This window comes from Phasianus colchicus, chromosome 8 (assembly GCF_987193195.1).
Source record: "Phasianus colchicus chromosome 8, bPhaCol1.hap1.1, whole genome shotgun sequence".
NCBI classification, from domain to species: domain Eukaryota; kingdom Metazoa; phylum Chordata; class Aves; order Galliformes; family Phasianidae; genus Phasianus; species Phasianus colchicus.
The window spans coordinates 31,537,515-31,555,401 of record NC_143443.1 but is presented as its reverse complement, the minus strand read 5'-3'; the positions used below and the strand labels follow the sequence as shown (position 1 = coordinate 31,555,401).

Below are 17,887 nucleotides of genomic sequence, written 5' to 3'. Positions count from 1 at the left end.
GGTTTCTTTTTGTTGCTGTTACTTTGCTAGAATGAAGAACATTTGAGACAAGCTGCTTTCTGAGGTGCTGAGTTTTTTAGTGTCAGCACCAGCTCAACAGATCACTAGAGGATAACTTAAACACAGAGTTTCAGTAAGGAGAGCCAAAATTTCTCGAGTACATCTTGGATAACATAAAATATACCATGTTAATTTTATTTTTTCCAAGTGCCAAGGTTAAGTCTGTATTCCTGAGCTAATGCAGAAATTACTAAAGGAATAAGCTTGTGTTTACAGTGAAGCTGTTTCTTACTCAGTTTGTTTAGGTTAGATTAAAACCATTCCTTGCTTGTAGGGAAGTCTGGAAACGTGTAGCCAGACTGTGCTTGTGCAATTGATCTGACTCTTCTTTTTCTCCTTTCCTCCTTTGTAGGGCCAGTATAGACCCTCTGACTTGTTGTGTCCAGAGACATATATTTGGACCCCTATTGAGCAATGCCTCCCACTGCTCGAGCTATCCAAATACTCTCGTTTCAACCAGGATGCAAAAGCAGGTAAGGACACAAGTAATGATAAATGATGTAAATCATCTCTTTCATATTTACTGCATATTAGTACTGTTTGCTTCTGAAAAGTTACAGAAATGTTGTCTTTAAGGGGGTAGAAAGTCTGAAATTCACAACTTCCACGAGCGTTATCGAGTAGGTTGTTTTATCTCTGAACACATGCAACACAAGTTTTAAATCCATTCTGTTTTACAGGTAGTGTGTCGTTCAGAATGAACATTTTTGTGTTTTTCAGGTAATTTTGTATGCTATTTTGTGAACAAAAATGAATATTTATTCCTTCCTTAGGTTCTAGTTGAGTGTCTGAAGAGACAAATTTAGAATCTGTGCAGGAAAGTGAAGTGCAGAGGCATCAGGTGTAAAGAAACAAACTGCTAATTTAGCTTTTCAATCTAGCTGAGATTGTGAAGAATACAACAGGAAAAACACCTCAAACATCTTGAATCACATGGAAAATAAGTCGTACATTCTGTAAAATTACTTATTGATTTGTATTGAAAGGTCAAAATTATTTCTTAAAAACAGGTCAGATACACTGCTAGACACAGATAATGATTTAAAGTTTGGGTACAATTTATATGGGGTGTACTGTACAAATAGAGAAGAACTGCAGGTAGCCATGTGATATGGTGTGAAATAGCCTTGGGAATATGGAACATGGTTGGATGCACTTTGGAAAGAAAAAAACATAACTGTTAGAGATCTCTGTGTTTAAGGTACGTTATATCATCATCAACCAGATATGTCATTAGACTGGTGAAAGAAAATAAAAAGAGAGGTAAAATGAGGAATGGTTTTGGAGGCTAGTGGTGTTAAAAATATTTTTGTTATGCAGTAGGAAAAGAAGTGTATTCATTTAAGATTGACAACTAAATTACTCTGCCTTTGACGATGTTAACCCCATAGAAGCAAGGGGGTATCATCTTCTCAATTCTGTGAAATTCCTGTGGGATGCCAGGCTTTTAGAAACTGCAGGGTATAAAACACTGCATCGTTATCAGCACAAAATATCTCACTCCAGACATTACTGGAGCTGTGACTTACATCCCGTGGTTAAAGGAAATTAAAACATAGCTACGTGTTGAACTGTGTTGGGCCTGCTGAGAGCTTAGCCATTTGAGGTTTAAAGATTTGCTAGCTTTAAGGAAGTTATTTCTCAACAGCAGAATCAGTTTCCTCCTCCTTTTCTTTCCTCTCCACAATAGTCAGCAATATGAGTTTAATTAAGTTACAGCAAATTACAAAATGAGCAATAGAAATAATGATGTGCTTTATTCCTCGTGAATAGCTTTCTGTAACACAGCCCTCGGTTATGTCAGTTAAGTAGGTCATGATTTATCAGCACTGGGACTTCCTATTACAAACTGAGGGCGATAACCAGACCCAGTAAACAACTGGGAGAAATGGTGTGGCTTGCACTGTTGCCCAAGGCAATGAAACAGTCACTGCAAATGGTCATCTTTTAGTATGGTCTGTAATGCCAGAAGATTTCTGAAACATTACCTCACACCAGTTTGTTCGTCATATTTGGCAATTTTCAAACTCCTTTTCCCCTCCCATAAAAAAAAAAAAAAGATGCAGGGTTGCAGGTTATGAAACTGCTACTTCAGGAGAGAGTGCTGCATGCTCTGACCTGGCAAGTCTCTGTGATGGGAGGAGGGTTGCTGAATATTCGTGCCTGTTATCCCGCAGAGCTCTTTGCTATTATCAGGTATTTGTTCCCTTTTCTGAAAAAGCCTGAGATATTCACAGAAAAATAGGAGTTTTCTGAAGTATTAGGAAGTATTCATCATTATTTATGAAGGATTGTGCCTGTTTTACATTATTTGGTTGTCCTGTGCTTCAACATTTGAAAATGTTTTGAAGTATTGTTTTCCGTGTCCTTGTCTGACGTCTGATACTTTTGTTAACAGTTGGAGAATGAAGAGAGGAGAGGCAAACTGAACAAAGTTGTTAACTCTTCATCCCTCAGAGATGAGTCTAGAAAAGTGTCTAGCAGTTAATAACTGAATAAAGCAACTACAGGCACTGTAATAACTCACCTTTTTATTGCTTAGGGTGGTAAATCATGGGTGCCCAGCAGCTGAAATAGATTCAGCTCTTGACTTCTGGCCAGTGTGCTGAGATTCAGCCTTACTTAACCCAAAAACACTCCAGTCATACAGAGAAAATGATGAGCTGTGCCAGCAAACTCTTAGATTTTATGTTTTAATAAACCATGCTGGTAGTCTCTTCATGTGCTTGTATTGGAAAGCACCAGTGACTTTAGGGGGGAAAAGAACTGCATAGCAATGCTAGAACAACATTTGTGGTTAAAAGGTTATACCTTTTGTCAAATGTTCTTTCTAAATCACCAATTTTACCTACATTACACGTGCCTTATGCTGAACAGATTTTTTATTTCTGTTGCCTGGCATCATCTTATAAATGAAAGAAGTTTATGAAGGTTCTGATGTGTTTATTATTAAGCAGCAACAAGTCATTTACATACAAATAAATCAGCAGTTAGTGAGACAGGGCAGTAACTGAGGGTTTGGATAGTGATGAGCTCTGAAAATAGAGGCTATGCTAAACTGCATTTTCTTGAGGTGATGTACAGGCCGTGTGCTCCTCGTTTGTAAGAAAGAAATATATATGAAGCAGAGCTGCCAGTACTGATGGAGTTGTACTGAAGAAAGTAGAAATGAATTAATGATTACTCTGAAGGAAAGTCCAAGTCTGTGACTTGGACAACACATTGAAACTAGTGTCCAAAATTCAGCCATATGATGGTGTGGCCACGGTCAGTTTTTCATGTTAGTCCTCTTTGCAGAACTGGTCTTCAGGGTTTTTATTTCATTGGTACTTTCACTAGCAATTAAGCCTATGGAATAAGTATAGTATGAAAAATATTACAAATAATTTACTTGGTATCTCAACATACTTTTATCCTTCTGCTTCCCATTTTTCTGAATCGAACCCACTGACGTCGTCTTTTCAAACATCTGTTGAGAATTTTGGTTTGTTGCGCCTGAAAGAAGACTGTGAAAATAGTTTTTTGTGAAGTAAAATCTTCATGATAATCTGCTTTGGGGGTGGTAATTAAATTACTGGGAAACTGCAAATCTTTCTTTCTATCACCACTGGACTGTCAACACCTTCAAGAAGCAACTCCAGATAAGCATAGATCCAGTCTTGGTGTAATGTAGTGGTTTCAAAGCCTTCAGTGTGTCGTGTGTAACTGGTGTGTGTGTGTGTGTGTAAATCACTGTAAGCAGGGTGTTCTTTGCTTTTTTTTTTTTTTCCACATAAATGAAAGGCAGTATTTGATCAGGGTTGATGGACATGGCCCACAGAAGTCTCAGTTGTAATCTGCTCCCCACCTTCTGTGTTCAATACTTGGAGAAAAGCCTATGAGTAGTGCAGATCAAAAATGATTTTTTATCTTGACAGGTTTGCTTACTGATATTAATAATTGTTATAGCTAGTACACATCTGTTCAGTGTCCTGTATAACTAATCAATAATAGAACAAAATCAAAATGCAAATGTAATACATCAATTAAAACCAAGCCCCTTCTTTAGATTTGAAACACACACACATGGCAGAGAGACAGACTGCTCTGTGTAAGCTTTGCAAATTCATGGACAGAAAACATTCTGCTCCAGAGAGTAGAGTCTAACACAAAACACCGTGGTGCTAAAAGATGGTATAAGGAAATGGAGAAACAACTCCAGTTTTTGTGGTAGATCTTTCCCACGTATTGCAGAACTGTTAACTCCATTTTCTTTGCTGTGAACCAAACTGAAGTTTTAATAGATTTGCTGCATTGTTCTGCTGCATGTAATAAGTTAGAGCAGTAAAAGGCAAACAACATTCCAGAGACTTAATAACTTCAGAATCCTGACCCTCTTGATTATGCATATTAATGTTTCTTGAGAGGAACCAGGGGGTTATTAGTTCATTAGTAAATAAAACTTAAAGCTCTTATCCAGAAATCTACAGGCTTGGGCGGTTATACAAAAGTGTATTTATTTTAAATAATGTATTTGTATACATAATGTTTTCATTAGAAAAATAATCTGTTGCAACTATTTCAATAACTTTGGTTTCTAGTGCCAACTTCCACACATTTCATTTACAGTTTAGCTACTATTCTTTGCTAATAAAAAGGACTTATTTCAAACATGTTTTGCACTTATTGCATCTATGAACACTGAGTATTTTTTTGCTGGTTGTTCACTTCTGATGGCTTAGGTCATTGGTAAAGTATCAGAGTAGTGTCACATCCTTAAATCTCATCAGCCAATTAATACAAATGCCAGTATGCATTAATGTTTGTAAGCATCGTGTAGTACAGGTTAATGAGCAAGTGGATCAGTGCATTAAAGTTCTTGAGATTATGAAAATGTGGTCACAGATATCACACATGGAAAACTTTAAGCCAGTTGTTTAGAACTGTGCCATCATCTGCTTTGTGGAGAAACTGCTGGTCTCCTCAAAACAACATCCATTAAAGTTATGGTGCGGAGAGTTTTGAAAACATTTTAGTAAATTCTCTTAGATTAATAACTAAATTATTCCCAGTAACTCTTTGCTTTCTTTTAACAGCAATAGGCAATGTAGACAGTGCCAATAAGGTGTAGCCAGGCAAATTTTCACTCATTTTTTTTATTGTACTTGGATTAAATTGCAATGACTGGTGTGGGATTTTGGTCTAATATGCAAAAATACACTCAAATACTCCAGTGATTCTGTAGTAAAAAGATAATGAACTTTATTCACTGGTTAATTTGTGGTACTAAACAGCTGGCACTGCAGCTTTGAAAATGGTTCAGAACCATTTATGCATCAGAAGCAGTGCATGAATTGGACTAAGCATTGGAAGTTAGAGTGAATCATCAGCTCTGGAGTATTGCAAAACAATTGCCAAGAAAGAGAAGACTTTAAATTGTAATTTGAAGTACAGTCACACTATGAACTCCATTTAGTGTTGTTAACAAATCTCAAAGTTTGGTAAATATTTGTTTAAAAGTCAGTGTATAATGTTATGCTAAATGTGTCTGCATCTGACACTGATAGAGTAAACCAACACTCCTCAGGAAGCACCATCATCTGACTTCCAGCATGACTCATGAAAATAAGCTCTAACCCAAAGTTACCATCATAAAGATTGTGTAATAGACAAGTGTATTTTGAAATTATGTAATTTTTGAGGACTTTGCCAGCATATCCTTATTTTTCATGCATATACATAGACATGATGGATCTTGGTTGTGTGTGTTTGCTTCTCCTGTGGTACCGTTATCCAGGTCTTACATGTGGACCTGCTGGGAACATAATTGATTCCATGTCTTAATTTAGCCAGTAAATTGATTGCTGGAATCTGATTTCCTTAGCTGATAAGCTGCTGCCAATTGCTTCAGTTTTGCCTGTTTCATGGAAAAGCTTGTGTTTGTCTAGCAAACTTTTGTCAAGCAATTGACAAAGCAGGCTTAATGAGGACCTTTCCTTGCCCTTCCTTTGAAAAGACCTCTTATTGCTCCCTGCCATTTTCACTTCAATACAATTCAAATGTTTTAATAAGTAGTTTTTAACAACTACACCTTTTCAGAAGTTTTCCTGTTCCCGTTCTGTTGTTTAGAGCTGTGATTCTCAAATGCATAATCCTATAACTCTTCATCCAGGAGATGAGGTTGAAGTGAGGTGGGAGTCAACCTCTTCTCCCAAGTAACAGCAGTAGGTTGAGAAGTTGTGGCCTTCAGTTGCACAAGGGGAGGCTTAGATTGGTTATTTGGAAAAATTTATTCTCAGGAAGTGTGATGATGCACTGGCTGTCCAGGAAGGTGTTCACCATTCCTGGAAGTGTTCCAGAACCACAGACACGTGGCACTGAGGGACATGGGCAAAGAGCATGGTGGGCTGGGGTTGGCTTGGGGATCTTATAGAGATCTTTTCCAGCCTGAATGATTCTATGATTTTATCTTTTGTGTTGTCTTATTACTCTGCTTTTGCTATCATTGCAAGCTTGATGGCTCAGTACTCCATTTTGCTGGGGGGTCTTGAGGCATCATTAAAACCTGTGATTAAAAGTCTTTGGATGTCCAGTTGAAAATGGTCAGCTCTGCAGCTGGAAGGGAAGCCTTCATGTGAAGGTCTGAAGTCCTCAGTCGTCAGCTGGCTCAGGGTCAGTCCCATGGGAAGATTTTGCTTCAGAGAAAGAAAATAAAGCTGTCAGAATGTTTTATTCTTGCATAAATATGATGAAAGTAAGTATATGGAAAAATATTTATAAAGTAGACTGAAGAAAACAACATGCTGGATTGCTGAAATTCACTGTAATTGGTCTAATATTTCTGTCTCAGCCACAAGCAAGTTTCTAGCTCCATGGAAGCAAGTTCACAATCCAGAGAGTCACCATGGCCTGTTAATATTACGCAGCGTTTTCTGATTTTTATTGTGCAATGCAGAATGAATAACTCAGACGTGTATGAAATAAGGCAACAACTCTGTTTCTGTGTTGTCAGCCCTTGTAAAATTAATTTTGCAACTAAAATTACTAAAATTATTTTAATTTAGACTTAAAAATGAAGTCTAAAACACAGAACGTGTCATAAATGTAAGCTAGATTTGCAATGCTGGGAAGTTGCTGAAATTCAGATGACAGTCATGATTTGTTCTCATTAAGGTCACTCTGGCCTTTTAGGCACTGGTCACAGTACAAAACTGAGACTGACTAGTTTTATAGTTAGAATATTACTGCTTACAGTGGAGTTGAGTATTTGGCTGTATTAGTGAATTGTACTGGCTTACAGGATAGCAAACTGTTGAAATGAAAATGCAGCTTACGTAGTGTTTTTGTCTTTTAAATCTGCAGTAACTTGAATGTACTCTTATGCAAAATATATTCAGGAAATAGATGGAATAATCAGTTTGAGACGTCAGTTTACTTAGTAGCTTTAAATTTCTACTCGACTTGGTAACAAGGTATTATGCATTTTTGAAGAAAAATATTTATTCACCTTTTGCATAAGGAATGATGAAGCATTTCATTTGCCCCTAATATAAGATGCTTGTGTGGCAGTTTGTGTTCATTGCTTATCTTTCTTTTTAAGATTCATCCCTGAGTCTTTTCTAACTTCAGTTCACGATTGCATGTTAATGTGCCTCTCCCAACAGTACCTGAGCTGCTTTCTGTCTTTCTGCTTCTAGTCTTGGTATGCATGGTGCATTGCAACAGTGAGTAATTAAAAGTTGCCTGAGTGACCAAAAGGGGTATTTGAAACAGCCCAGAAGCATACTGGCTATACGCTTAATATTCTTAATTGTCAGTTCATGTTCTGGCTTCTTGGATTTGAAGCAGTCAAGAATTGTGCTGTGTTCAAAAGAATTGTGTAGCTCATTTTGTCCTCTGGAAGAGCACCCAAAAGTGAAATAATGTCTCTGACCTACCATCTTTAGGATTATATTCCATTTTGCATAGTTTTAGCATCTTGACTTTGGGGACAGCCTGGATATTGCTGTAGGAAGGTGTTTCAGTGTCATTGAACTAACATTTTCCCAGGTGCTATTAGATTTATTTGTATTGCATCCCTGAAGAGCAAGTCCTTGGAGAATTATCACTATCATTTAAATCTATCCATTTGGTAGGTGGCTCTCCATCATAATAGTTCAGGATAATAAACTGAAGTAGATTAGAATAATCAAATTTTATGAAATTTTCTAAGATTTCATACTTGCCTCTCCCTCAGATGTTTCCAGAACAGTGAGCCATGCTCAGATTTGAGCATTGCTAATATAGACAATATATTTAAAGGATTGCATTTGCAGGTAAGCAGAAGATTTTGCAAGTTGCTGTGAATTATGGCTGAAAACCTATGAATTGCTGTACGCACAAGAAAGGTTTTCCATTGGCCCCTATTCATGTTTACTACTAGAATAATAAGAGTCAAAACACAATGAGTTATTGTTTCCGCATGGCACAGCAGGGTTAGCAGATTTTGAATGCATTTGTCAAGTGATTAGTCTGCTTGCTTCTAAAAGCTGAACTGCAGATCATAAGCCAGTTGAGTGATTTCAGGCACAAAGCCCAAAAGCTGTTGTTTGTGAGGTATCTTCAAGAGTTGCCCTCATCCTACTTTTAAGACTATAATTCTTCTGTCACTTTTTTAAGAATCATTGATAATATTTCGATAAGAACGTTTTCCCTCTTAGAAACTATAGAAATTCTATTTTTGAAAAGCAATTTGAAAAGTTTTTTTTTTCTTGCTAGAGTAACAGAACAGCAACGAGTTGGCTGATGGAAAATATCCTGACCATTTCACTATATTCGCTTTGTGACTTGTGCTTCCTGGTTTTAATTAGGAACTGAATTTTTTTATTCATGTTTCATTTTAACTGTACTCTTTATTTTCATCTGGGTTGGTATTTGTGTACCCCAAGGCATACTGGTCTGTCTTAACGTGTGAATGTAGTATGAAAGAAGCAATATGCAAAAAAGCACATTTCAACAGACTGGTTTACATAATGATAGAATCACAGAATGGCCTGGGTTGAAAAGGACCACAATGATCACCTGGTTTTTCAACCCCCTGCTGTGTGCAGGGTCACCAACCAGCAGACCAGGCTGCCCAGAGCCACATCCAGCCTGGCCTTAAATGCCTGCAGGGATTCACATAAATTGCTCATCTTCTCCCTGCATACTGGTTCATTTGGTTTTGTGGATGATTTCCTATGTTTTGCTGGTTGAGAAAAAATAAATAGTAGTTTAAAAAGGGTAAGAAGAGTTTCAAATCAATACATTAGACTTCTGAGTGGGGTGGTTTATCTTTCCAGTAATTTATCTCTTATATTTCAGTTGTACATTTGAAAAGTTATTACTTTTTTTTCCCCTTTAGAGTCCTTTGTTTTAAAATATTTGGTGATGAATCACGACAAGGTCATGTAAGCTAGATGTTGCATTTGTTTTAAAACATTCTGCAGGCCTGCAGTGTGTTTCAAACAGATGAACATTGCCATAGCACATCGAGCAGAGAATAGATCTCTTGATGGTTTTTACACCAGTTGAGGTGTCTGTGCTTTTGATGAAGGTGAATTTGTGTATACAGTGAACCAAGAAATCCAGCCCAAATCTGCCAAGTCAGTACATGACAGTCATTCCTTAGAATGCTATGCTATCCTTTTTGCTTTCTTGAATTCTTTTTTTTACTGATACATAGACAAGTATCTGTGTCATTTTTCAAAGAAATCCTCCACTTCTTGTTACATTTAGAGAAGTCTGGTCAGGCACCTGCATGAATTTTCCCCTCTAAAAGTTCATTGTGACTTTTTGGCTTGCAGAAGGTCATTTTTTTGCTCAGACTTTTGTATCCCAGCATTGGTCACACAGGGAATGGGTGTCAGACATCAGCTGGTGTCGTGTTAAATATAAAGCAACCTTTATTATGTACTCCTTAGCAGAAGATATTTAATCTTAATTTCTTTTTTAATAACAATATTGGAACCCAATTTAGTTATATTTTCTATTTAATTCTCGTAAATCCATTCTGCTTGGGTTTAGATTGTGAGTGAAGGGATTGCTTGCCTGATGTTGCCTCTAGAGAATAAGCAACCAAAAGCTGATTAAACTTCCAGGTTGGTATTGTGGCAACAGAAGTTCCTATTCACCTTCCTTAAAAGCTTTACTGTATGCCTGGGATTATTTCACTGACACACAACACTTCATGAAAAGATTTCCTTTTTGGATGGGATTAAGTTATATCTATGTATTTAATTATTCTTGCAAAAGGTTATTTTATCATTTAAGCCTTTATTTTTGAAATCAGCGGGAAAACGTTCACTTAAACCAGGTAAATTTTTAGGAGTTTTGGCAATTGAGGACTCTATCCTTCCTTTCAGAATGCATTCTATGAATCAAGAATCAACGTTTGTAGAAAAACCCAGTCAAATACAAATTTGTAGGATGAGACACATCTGGGCTTCAGGTTTTCCTGATGATAAACTTTAGTTATTACCGAGTCTCTATGCGTGTACTTTGTGCTTTACATCCGTCTTTAGCTTCCAAGTCTGCAGGATTTGTATGACAGTGACTTTTCAAGATATTTGGTGTTTTCTTGATTACTCAGGAGGGCATTCTGCTGCCTGCAGGTAGTGCTCTACAGCTGTGCCACAATCCAATGAGGTTCGACCAGCAGCACGGCTTGGCAAGCTCTGCTTCAGCAAGCACTTGGCTGCAGCGTTCAACAAATTTGCTAGAACCTGGGCAGTAATAACTGTTTAATGTAGCTATGGAGCTAGTGCTAGCATGGGTCTGATTCCAAGGAGGATAATGCACCTCCTGTGCTTGATGTAATGAGTAAAAGTAGACTAAGTGTGTAAAAATATGCCGAACAACAAGAACGAAGTTCAGCTGAGCAAGTGAGGCTATAGGGGAATTCAAGGTACAGTAGCTTTAGTTACTGTAAGAAATTGAAGCTGGGGCCAGGAACGCTTGCGAGCCAAAAGATGAACTCATCCACAGTATCAGGCTTCAGAATTATTTAAAAGCAGCGAACATCAGCAGTGAGCAGCTCTGAAAGTGCTTTTGGCAGGAGATTCTTTATGAAGGCTTGGCAGAAATCCAGGTCAGGACACAAACTTACAGTCAGCCAAGAGGTGCAGTAAATACAAACTTTCCAATTTGAGAAGTTAAAATAACTTTACGGCTGTGTCACCTCCAGGAGCTACACTTGCACGTTTTTCCTCTGTGAACTTTGAGAAGGACGGAGAACGTGATGGAAGAGGTGGTGGGACAGGGAGCCTGTTGGGATGTCAGGAAAGTATTGGCAGCACATCAAAAACCTGATGGGTTTCAAAGAGGCAGAAAGGGCTGCAGCGAAGTGCCTTTGACTTTGGCGTTTTATCTAAAGCGATTGCCAACCATAATTAGCAGAGAATGCAATCATAGCAAATGCCGCTCAGATTTTCTTCCTTCAAACCGCTTTTTTTCCTAGTTAAGCTTTAAGAAATACATTGTACTTTTTATGTTAGGAATCAAAACACAGATAAAAGAAATGAAGTCATTCCCAACTTTGTAAAACAGGCTTCATTAAGTCTCACATACTAAATTCAAGCAATCAGCAGAAAAATGGGAGTTACTGTGGATGAATAGGGGTACGTTCTTGAGAGTGCCTTGCTACAAAAAGTATTTAATGACCCCCTTTGTCTTTACTGAAGCAAAAAAGAAGACCCAGAAGGGAGCATTAAGCTTTTCTATAGTGAGGGTTACATTTGAATAGAGATTTGCCTTAGAAATCTCTTTGTATACTTCCAGACTATTTGTTTAGCTTAATGTGGTGAGTTCAAAGGATGCTTATATATGAAAAGCAGGTGAACTCTATTTTTCGGTCTTCAGTAAGTTTCAGGTATGTAAACTAAGGCAAGGCAGCAGTAGGTGACCAGTTTGCTTCCTTCTGTGCTTTAGGTTTGTTGCCATTTGTGAAACAAGCTGTAAAAGTTCTGTCTCTTTTTCTTCCCTTCTAAATAAAGACAGTTTTTACCCATTAAGCAGCCACTGATTTACACAGCAGTTGGTTTGATTTGATGTTGTGTTGCGTGGAGCTTGGTGCAGTTGTTTCTGTCCTCGTCCAGTCAAGGGAGCCTATGTTTAAACATGAACATGAACACACACCATATTGTAACATGGGGCAGAGGTTGATGCAGTACTTACAGCTGGATGGTTATATTTACCTGTGCTGTCTCTTCAGTCAGAATGATGTTCTGATGCCAAAAAAAAAAAAAAGAAAAGGAATTTTTGAGTTATGTCTCTGGGTGCCAGTGTTCTAGTATTTCTGCTGCTGTTTGAATTTCTGTAGTTCTGTTTATGAAGTCATATTTCAGCTTCTGTGTTTGACACTGACATTGATGGCTATTTAAATCTGAAGTTCAGAGAAGTTCAAGATTTTTACCAGTATTTTGCAATAATATTATGAATTTCTATAGAAATTATTTACTGTGAAGGTGGTGGGACTCTGGAACAGGTTGTTCAGAGAGGTTGTGAATGCCCCATCCCTGGAAGTTTTCAATACCTGGATGGGGCTGTGAGTAACCTGGGCTAGTGGGAGGTGTCCCTGCATATAGCAGGGGTTTGGAGCTGGATGATCTTAAAGCCATTCTATGATTCTGTAGAAATTTATCCTGTAGTTGCTTCAGGAATGCATGGTGTGACACATTTTCTCATGTACTTAGGAGTTTTCTAGCACTGTGGATCCAGTTTTTCTGACTCATAGCAGCTATATAAAGTTGCTATTTAGCAACAATAGCATCAGTTGGATTCATAACTGTCATCTGAAATCATAAGAAAATTTTAACTGGTTTATCATTGCTCTTAGATTTCTGGTTAAGTGAAGTCTAAAGGGCTCTGTGGGTGGGGTTAATGAGACTCAGGAATGGTGCATACACCTGAAGGCTTCAGGAATTGCATTGAGCCCGCTGAGCTGCTGTGTGCACTGCTGCCTCTATTCCTGCATCTGCAGAGCTTGGTGTCAGGCTTGAGCAAAGGGCATGTGCTCATTCTACTGGGGAAACTCAAAACCTGGTATAAATGATGAAGAGAAAGGGTTGGCTCAGGGCACGAACCTGGGAAGGTAGTTTATCATCTCGTGCTTACCTGACACAAAAAGCATGGAGCATTTTGCTGTTTTTTAGCCATTTCCCCTGTCAGGGAAAAGGAGTGATTTGGGCTGGTGGTTTTTGTAAAACTATGTGGTAATGAAATGCAGTATGGCAACAACAGGAAGACTTTTCTGGTCAGTTATTTGAAATTATTTCCCGGATAAAGTTTCACTTCTGGCATTGGCCTCCAGTGAATATTAAATGAATGTGAATTTTAAAGTGAAGCAGTAGAGATACCTTCAATAATGCTGTATGTTGCTGTTAGAAACGAGTGATGCTTGATTTTTTTTTTCCCCACGCATTACTTTGCAAACTATATTTTCAACCATAATTCAAGAAAACAGGTTTGCAGATCAGCTCTGCTTTCATCTGCTATTCATATTGAAGTTAATTGCAAAAATCAAGATCATAGGGACAATTTATGTAACTCATTCTTATTGCTTCTGATTCTCTTTGCAGTTGATGAAGATGGTATTAAGGAACTGGGCAGAGTTAGAGTACTTCACAAGAGAACCATAATGCCTTACAGTGTGTATAAGAAGAGGAGGAAGGGGCCGAGCGATGAAGCCAGCGTTCAGCAATATGCAAGTTTGGTTGGACAGACATGTTCAGAAAGAATGTTGTTGTTTAGAAGTTGAGAAACCATCGAATGATGTTTTGATGGCACAACCACCATGGATTGCACTGCCACTGGATGATGTAATGTAGTTGTGTGTTGGTATGCCTACTGGAGTAACAGTATGAAGTACAGGTATATAACTAGGCTTGTGTGAATACATGGAACTGTGTTTAAAGACAACTCCAATGAAACTTTTGACAATACAGCAAGGCTTTAGCAATATAAGCTTAGAAAAACATGCTTGCAGTACATTTTAATTAAATAGTTCTTGTCTTTCTTTGCATTTTGAATAATCCTAAGCAAGCAAAATGAAAAACAGGTGTTTTTTCTGCAGACAAAGGTTGGCTAAATCTCCATTAATGATAATTAAATCACAAGTGTTTTCAAATAGCAGCTTGGCTATCTGTTATATAAAATTGCCATTAAATTTGTACTCACGTTTATATGTTCCTAAACTATTGCAAGAGAATTGAGATGTTGTTACTTTTCAGTTGGAAACTTGAAATAGTTTAATTATATTTCAACACTGTATTTAAAAACAGGAAGAAATAATTTTCACTGCACATTCTTCAGTTGTTTAATGTAGCAGGTTAGCATCTGAGCTTCTACTGAGTGTGGAATCATAGTTGATTGTCAATGGCAGGAGATGCAGCACTTTGGAAAACCTTCCCTTTCAGAGACAAAACAGAGTAGTTGCACTATAAATTTACCAAAGAGATGCAACCAAGTGTCATGGAGTTCTGTGGGGTATTTTGTTGTTGGTTATTTGTTTTAAGCCTTATCCTTTATCTAAAAAAAAGTGGATATTTTAATGCACGTCACTGATGTGAAATAGAGTTTGGGATATTCAGCTTACAGCTCTTTAGTGCACATTTCAGAACTATGCTAAAAATGATGTGAGGTACCACTGCTGGTGGTTGTTGCAATTTTTTCAGCAGAGTTGTATGGGGAGTCTTGCATATCCTATTCCTTGATCTTTGTGACTGTTCTGTTTATGCCACAGTGGCCCACGGGTTATTAACATCTTCAATTGAACATTTCTCTTGGAAACAGAAAGATGTGATATGTTATCAAAGCACTTTATTACTGATATACTAATGCTTTCATTAGTAAACTGCATCTGTATCAAGTCATACAGGGGAAATAATCTTTTTATTCACCAACAACATTATAACAATCCCAGTGTGTTGGTAATTTGCTTATCTTGGGTGACAGGAGCTACTATTTACCTTGAGACAACCTGAAGTTTCCTGTTAACCTTTGAAGAAGGAGAATCTTATTCAAGAATATATGTGTACATGTTTCTTTTTCCCCAGAAGGAAATCAAATTCAACTTTAATCTCTGAAGGTTATGTCTTGTGTCAGTTGTGGGCTTGATTTAATTTTGAACCCTTGGCCAGTATCATTAATCATTGATTTTTATGTGAAACAGCCACAAGAATGTAGAGATTCAAGTGCGTTGGGGATTTATTTTTTTCCCACGTCAGTTTGGTCACTGCAGTATTACAGGTGATGAGTGCGGGTTCATCAGTAACTTTAAAATGTGTTAATTGCTGTGTATTGTATCAATCTACTGCCACTTTGCAACAGAACTGGTTATTTCTGCCAGCCTTGTAGCTGGATGTACGTGCGTTATCTGGAACAGCGAGGTTTGTGTGCTGTACAACCTGTGTCTGCCCACATCTCACCTAAGCCTACTGCTACAAGACCACTAACTGCTATTTATGGCTGTTATAAGGAGTTGTTTGCTGTGGGGGAAATACCTCTTACCACTTGGTGAAACGTTGGAATAGTGTAACATTTTCTGCCTATCCTGTGTGTTGAAATGTGGTGATGCCCATAGAGCTTAAAAACAAAATGGAAACCTTTTTGTGTGATATAAAATCAGTCAAAAGGCACAAAGAAAAATCCACTATGACTTTCAAAATATTAAAGGTAATAAAACTCATTTACTGAAGGACTTGCTGAACCTGGAAGTTCTTTACAGAGAGAGTGGTGAGGTGCTGGAACAGCTGCCCAGGGAGGTTGTGGATGCCCTGTCCCTAGTGGTGTTCAAGTCCAGGTTGGATGGGGCCCTGGGCAGCTTGGTCTGGTATTAAGCCTGGTCTAGTATTAGATATGGAGGTTGGTGGCCCTGCCTACAACAGGGGTTGGAGCTTGATGATCCTTGAAGTCCCTTCCAACCCAAGCCATTCTATGAATTACAAGGGAGCAGACTTTGGTTAACAGCCAGAGCTTGGAAGAGCTCTGTGCCCAATATTTATTGCTGATTTGCCTTCCATGGATGTAACAGACTTTTTTTTTTCTGATCCTCTTTTCTCCTCAGGAGCTTTTAAAGACTACAGTTAAAGAAAAGTGAGGTATGTATGAAAATGAGAATAGAGTACAACTTGAAGTTGTTGTTAGTGCAACAACAAAATGTAAATGACCATTTCCTGTGAGTTCCTACACGGTGCTTTCATTTTCTGACCTCCACTGAAACTGCAGCAGGATGGGCTTTGGATTCTTATTGAGATAAAATTTAAAAAAAAAAAAAGTCAAAATTGAGATGAATTCAGAAATTGAGCTCATCTGATCCAGCATGCTGATATCTGACATGCTTTGGTGTTGCTTTAGAAGGAAGTTAGCACAGTATTTTCCAGGGCTATTTTAGAGGTGGAACGGAGTCCTGAAGATAAAGCTCTCTAAGCTTTGGCATTGATTTCAGTGGAGCTGAAAATTCATCACTACTTTAATTTTATTTAATGAGATTTCACATAGAATTATTAAAGATATTTAATTTAGTACAAAATACTTTATAAGGATTTTTTTTAGTGTAGTAAGTTTGTGAGAGTTAATCCCTAAAGTAAGGTTGCCTTGTTATCTATTGCTAAATGGGCATAAAATGGTGGTAAGAAAACGCAGAGCTGTGATCGATGCTTAAAAAAAAATAATCATGCTTTGTTTTAATTGGAAAAAGTGGGGAGTTTATGCATTTCCAGCATCAACGCATTTCAGTGAATGCAAAAGAACTCGCATGTTGGGTTTGTAATTGCTTTTCAGCAGACCTGTTTGACTTGTAAGTATTGCAAATAAAGCTATTTCTAGTCTCTGTGAGTTATCATAAATAATTAACAGCTTTGAGTGCGACTTCCATCTTACTTTGTAGGAATTAATTATCCTGGTTGTTGAAAAGTGTCCAGTGAACAGCAAAACTGGAGAAGTCAACGAGCAGCAGTGATTAGAAGGTGTGCAAATCAATTCAAAACGTTTGCCCATATTTTAGAACTAAATTTTACTTCTATGTAGGCGGTGTAGTTAAGAGTTTGCTTGTATGCCTTGAAGCAGAAGCTCTATTTCTTTCTCTGAGTAGAATAAAATAAAGCTGTAGGCTTTTCACAGAAGGAGAGTAAATAGAGCTACTGACTAATTAGGTTATATATACTATTTCCAATGGGCTGAAATAAGCAGCCCAGAAATAGGAATTATGTGCTGTTTTCCACAAGGATGACCAAGCACCGATTCATTTTTCCTTCTGGATGGGGCAGAATTCCAGCTAACTCTGGGTTCCTGAGTTAGGCTTTCATCAAAACCCAGTGCCACCATGGCTCAGAGTTTGGTGTGCCAAGGCACGTAGTGATCCAGTGCACGACATGTTGCCAGGTCCCTGCATAGTCCTGGGAGCAGCTGCTTCTCAGTGGGCCTCTCTAGCTGTCACTCTCTTTGAAGCTGAGCCACTCTGCCTGCGTATTCCTGAGTTTCCTCATTCTGCTCATCCCGGATTATCCTTCAGTCATGTGTGATGTGATCTTCTCTGCAGTCTTTCCTTCCCACCCAAGCCTTCCCATGTGTTAACGTTTCTCCTCCCTCAGTTGATCCCGTTGCAGGACTGCACTGTGAAGGATGCAGACAGTTCTTAAGACAGAGACAGTCACCACATTTCAGGGCAATCATCACCTTCCAGAAGCACTGCAGCCATATATTGTACCCATATAAAGCTGGACCTTCAGAGTCTCATCATATACCGAGCATAAAGAAAAGCCAGATTACATTTCCACTTGCCAGATAATTTGTTCAGTGAGCTGAAGCAGTGAAGGCTTTCTGAGCCTGGACT

At 38.1% G+C, this 17,887-nt stretch overlaps 1 protein-coding gene across 9 annotated transcripts in view; it reads left to right on the top strand.

Moving 5' to 3' along the window:
* The window catches only part of ATE1 (arginyltransferase 1), a 70,583-nt gene extending 53,673 nt beyond the window's left edge, over nucleotides 1–16,910 (top strand). For 3 of the 9 annotated variants that reach the window (XM_090145604.1, XM_031597371.2, XM_090145607.1), the window contains 2 exons: nucleotides 413–533; nucleotides 13,635–16,910. In XM_090145604.1, coding sequence (XP_090001730.1) covers nucleotides 413–533; nucleotides 13,635–13,813 — 300 coding nt within the window. In that variant the 3' untranslated portion in view covers nucleotides 13,814–16,910. The remainder of the gene's footprint in view (nucleotides 1–412; nucleotides 534–13,634) is intronic. The other 6 variants (XM_031597369.2, XM_090145606.1, XM_031597370.2 and 3 more) reach the window with 2 other exon arrangements.
* Nucleotides 16,911–17,887: the final 977 nt, after the last annotated feature.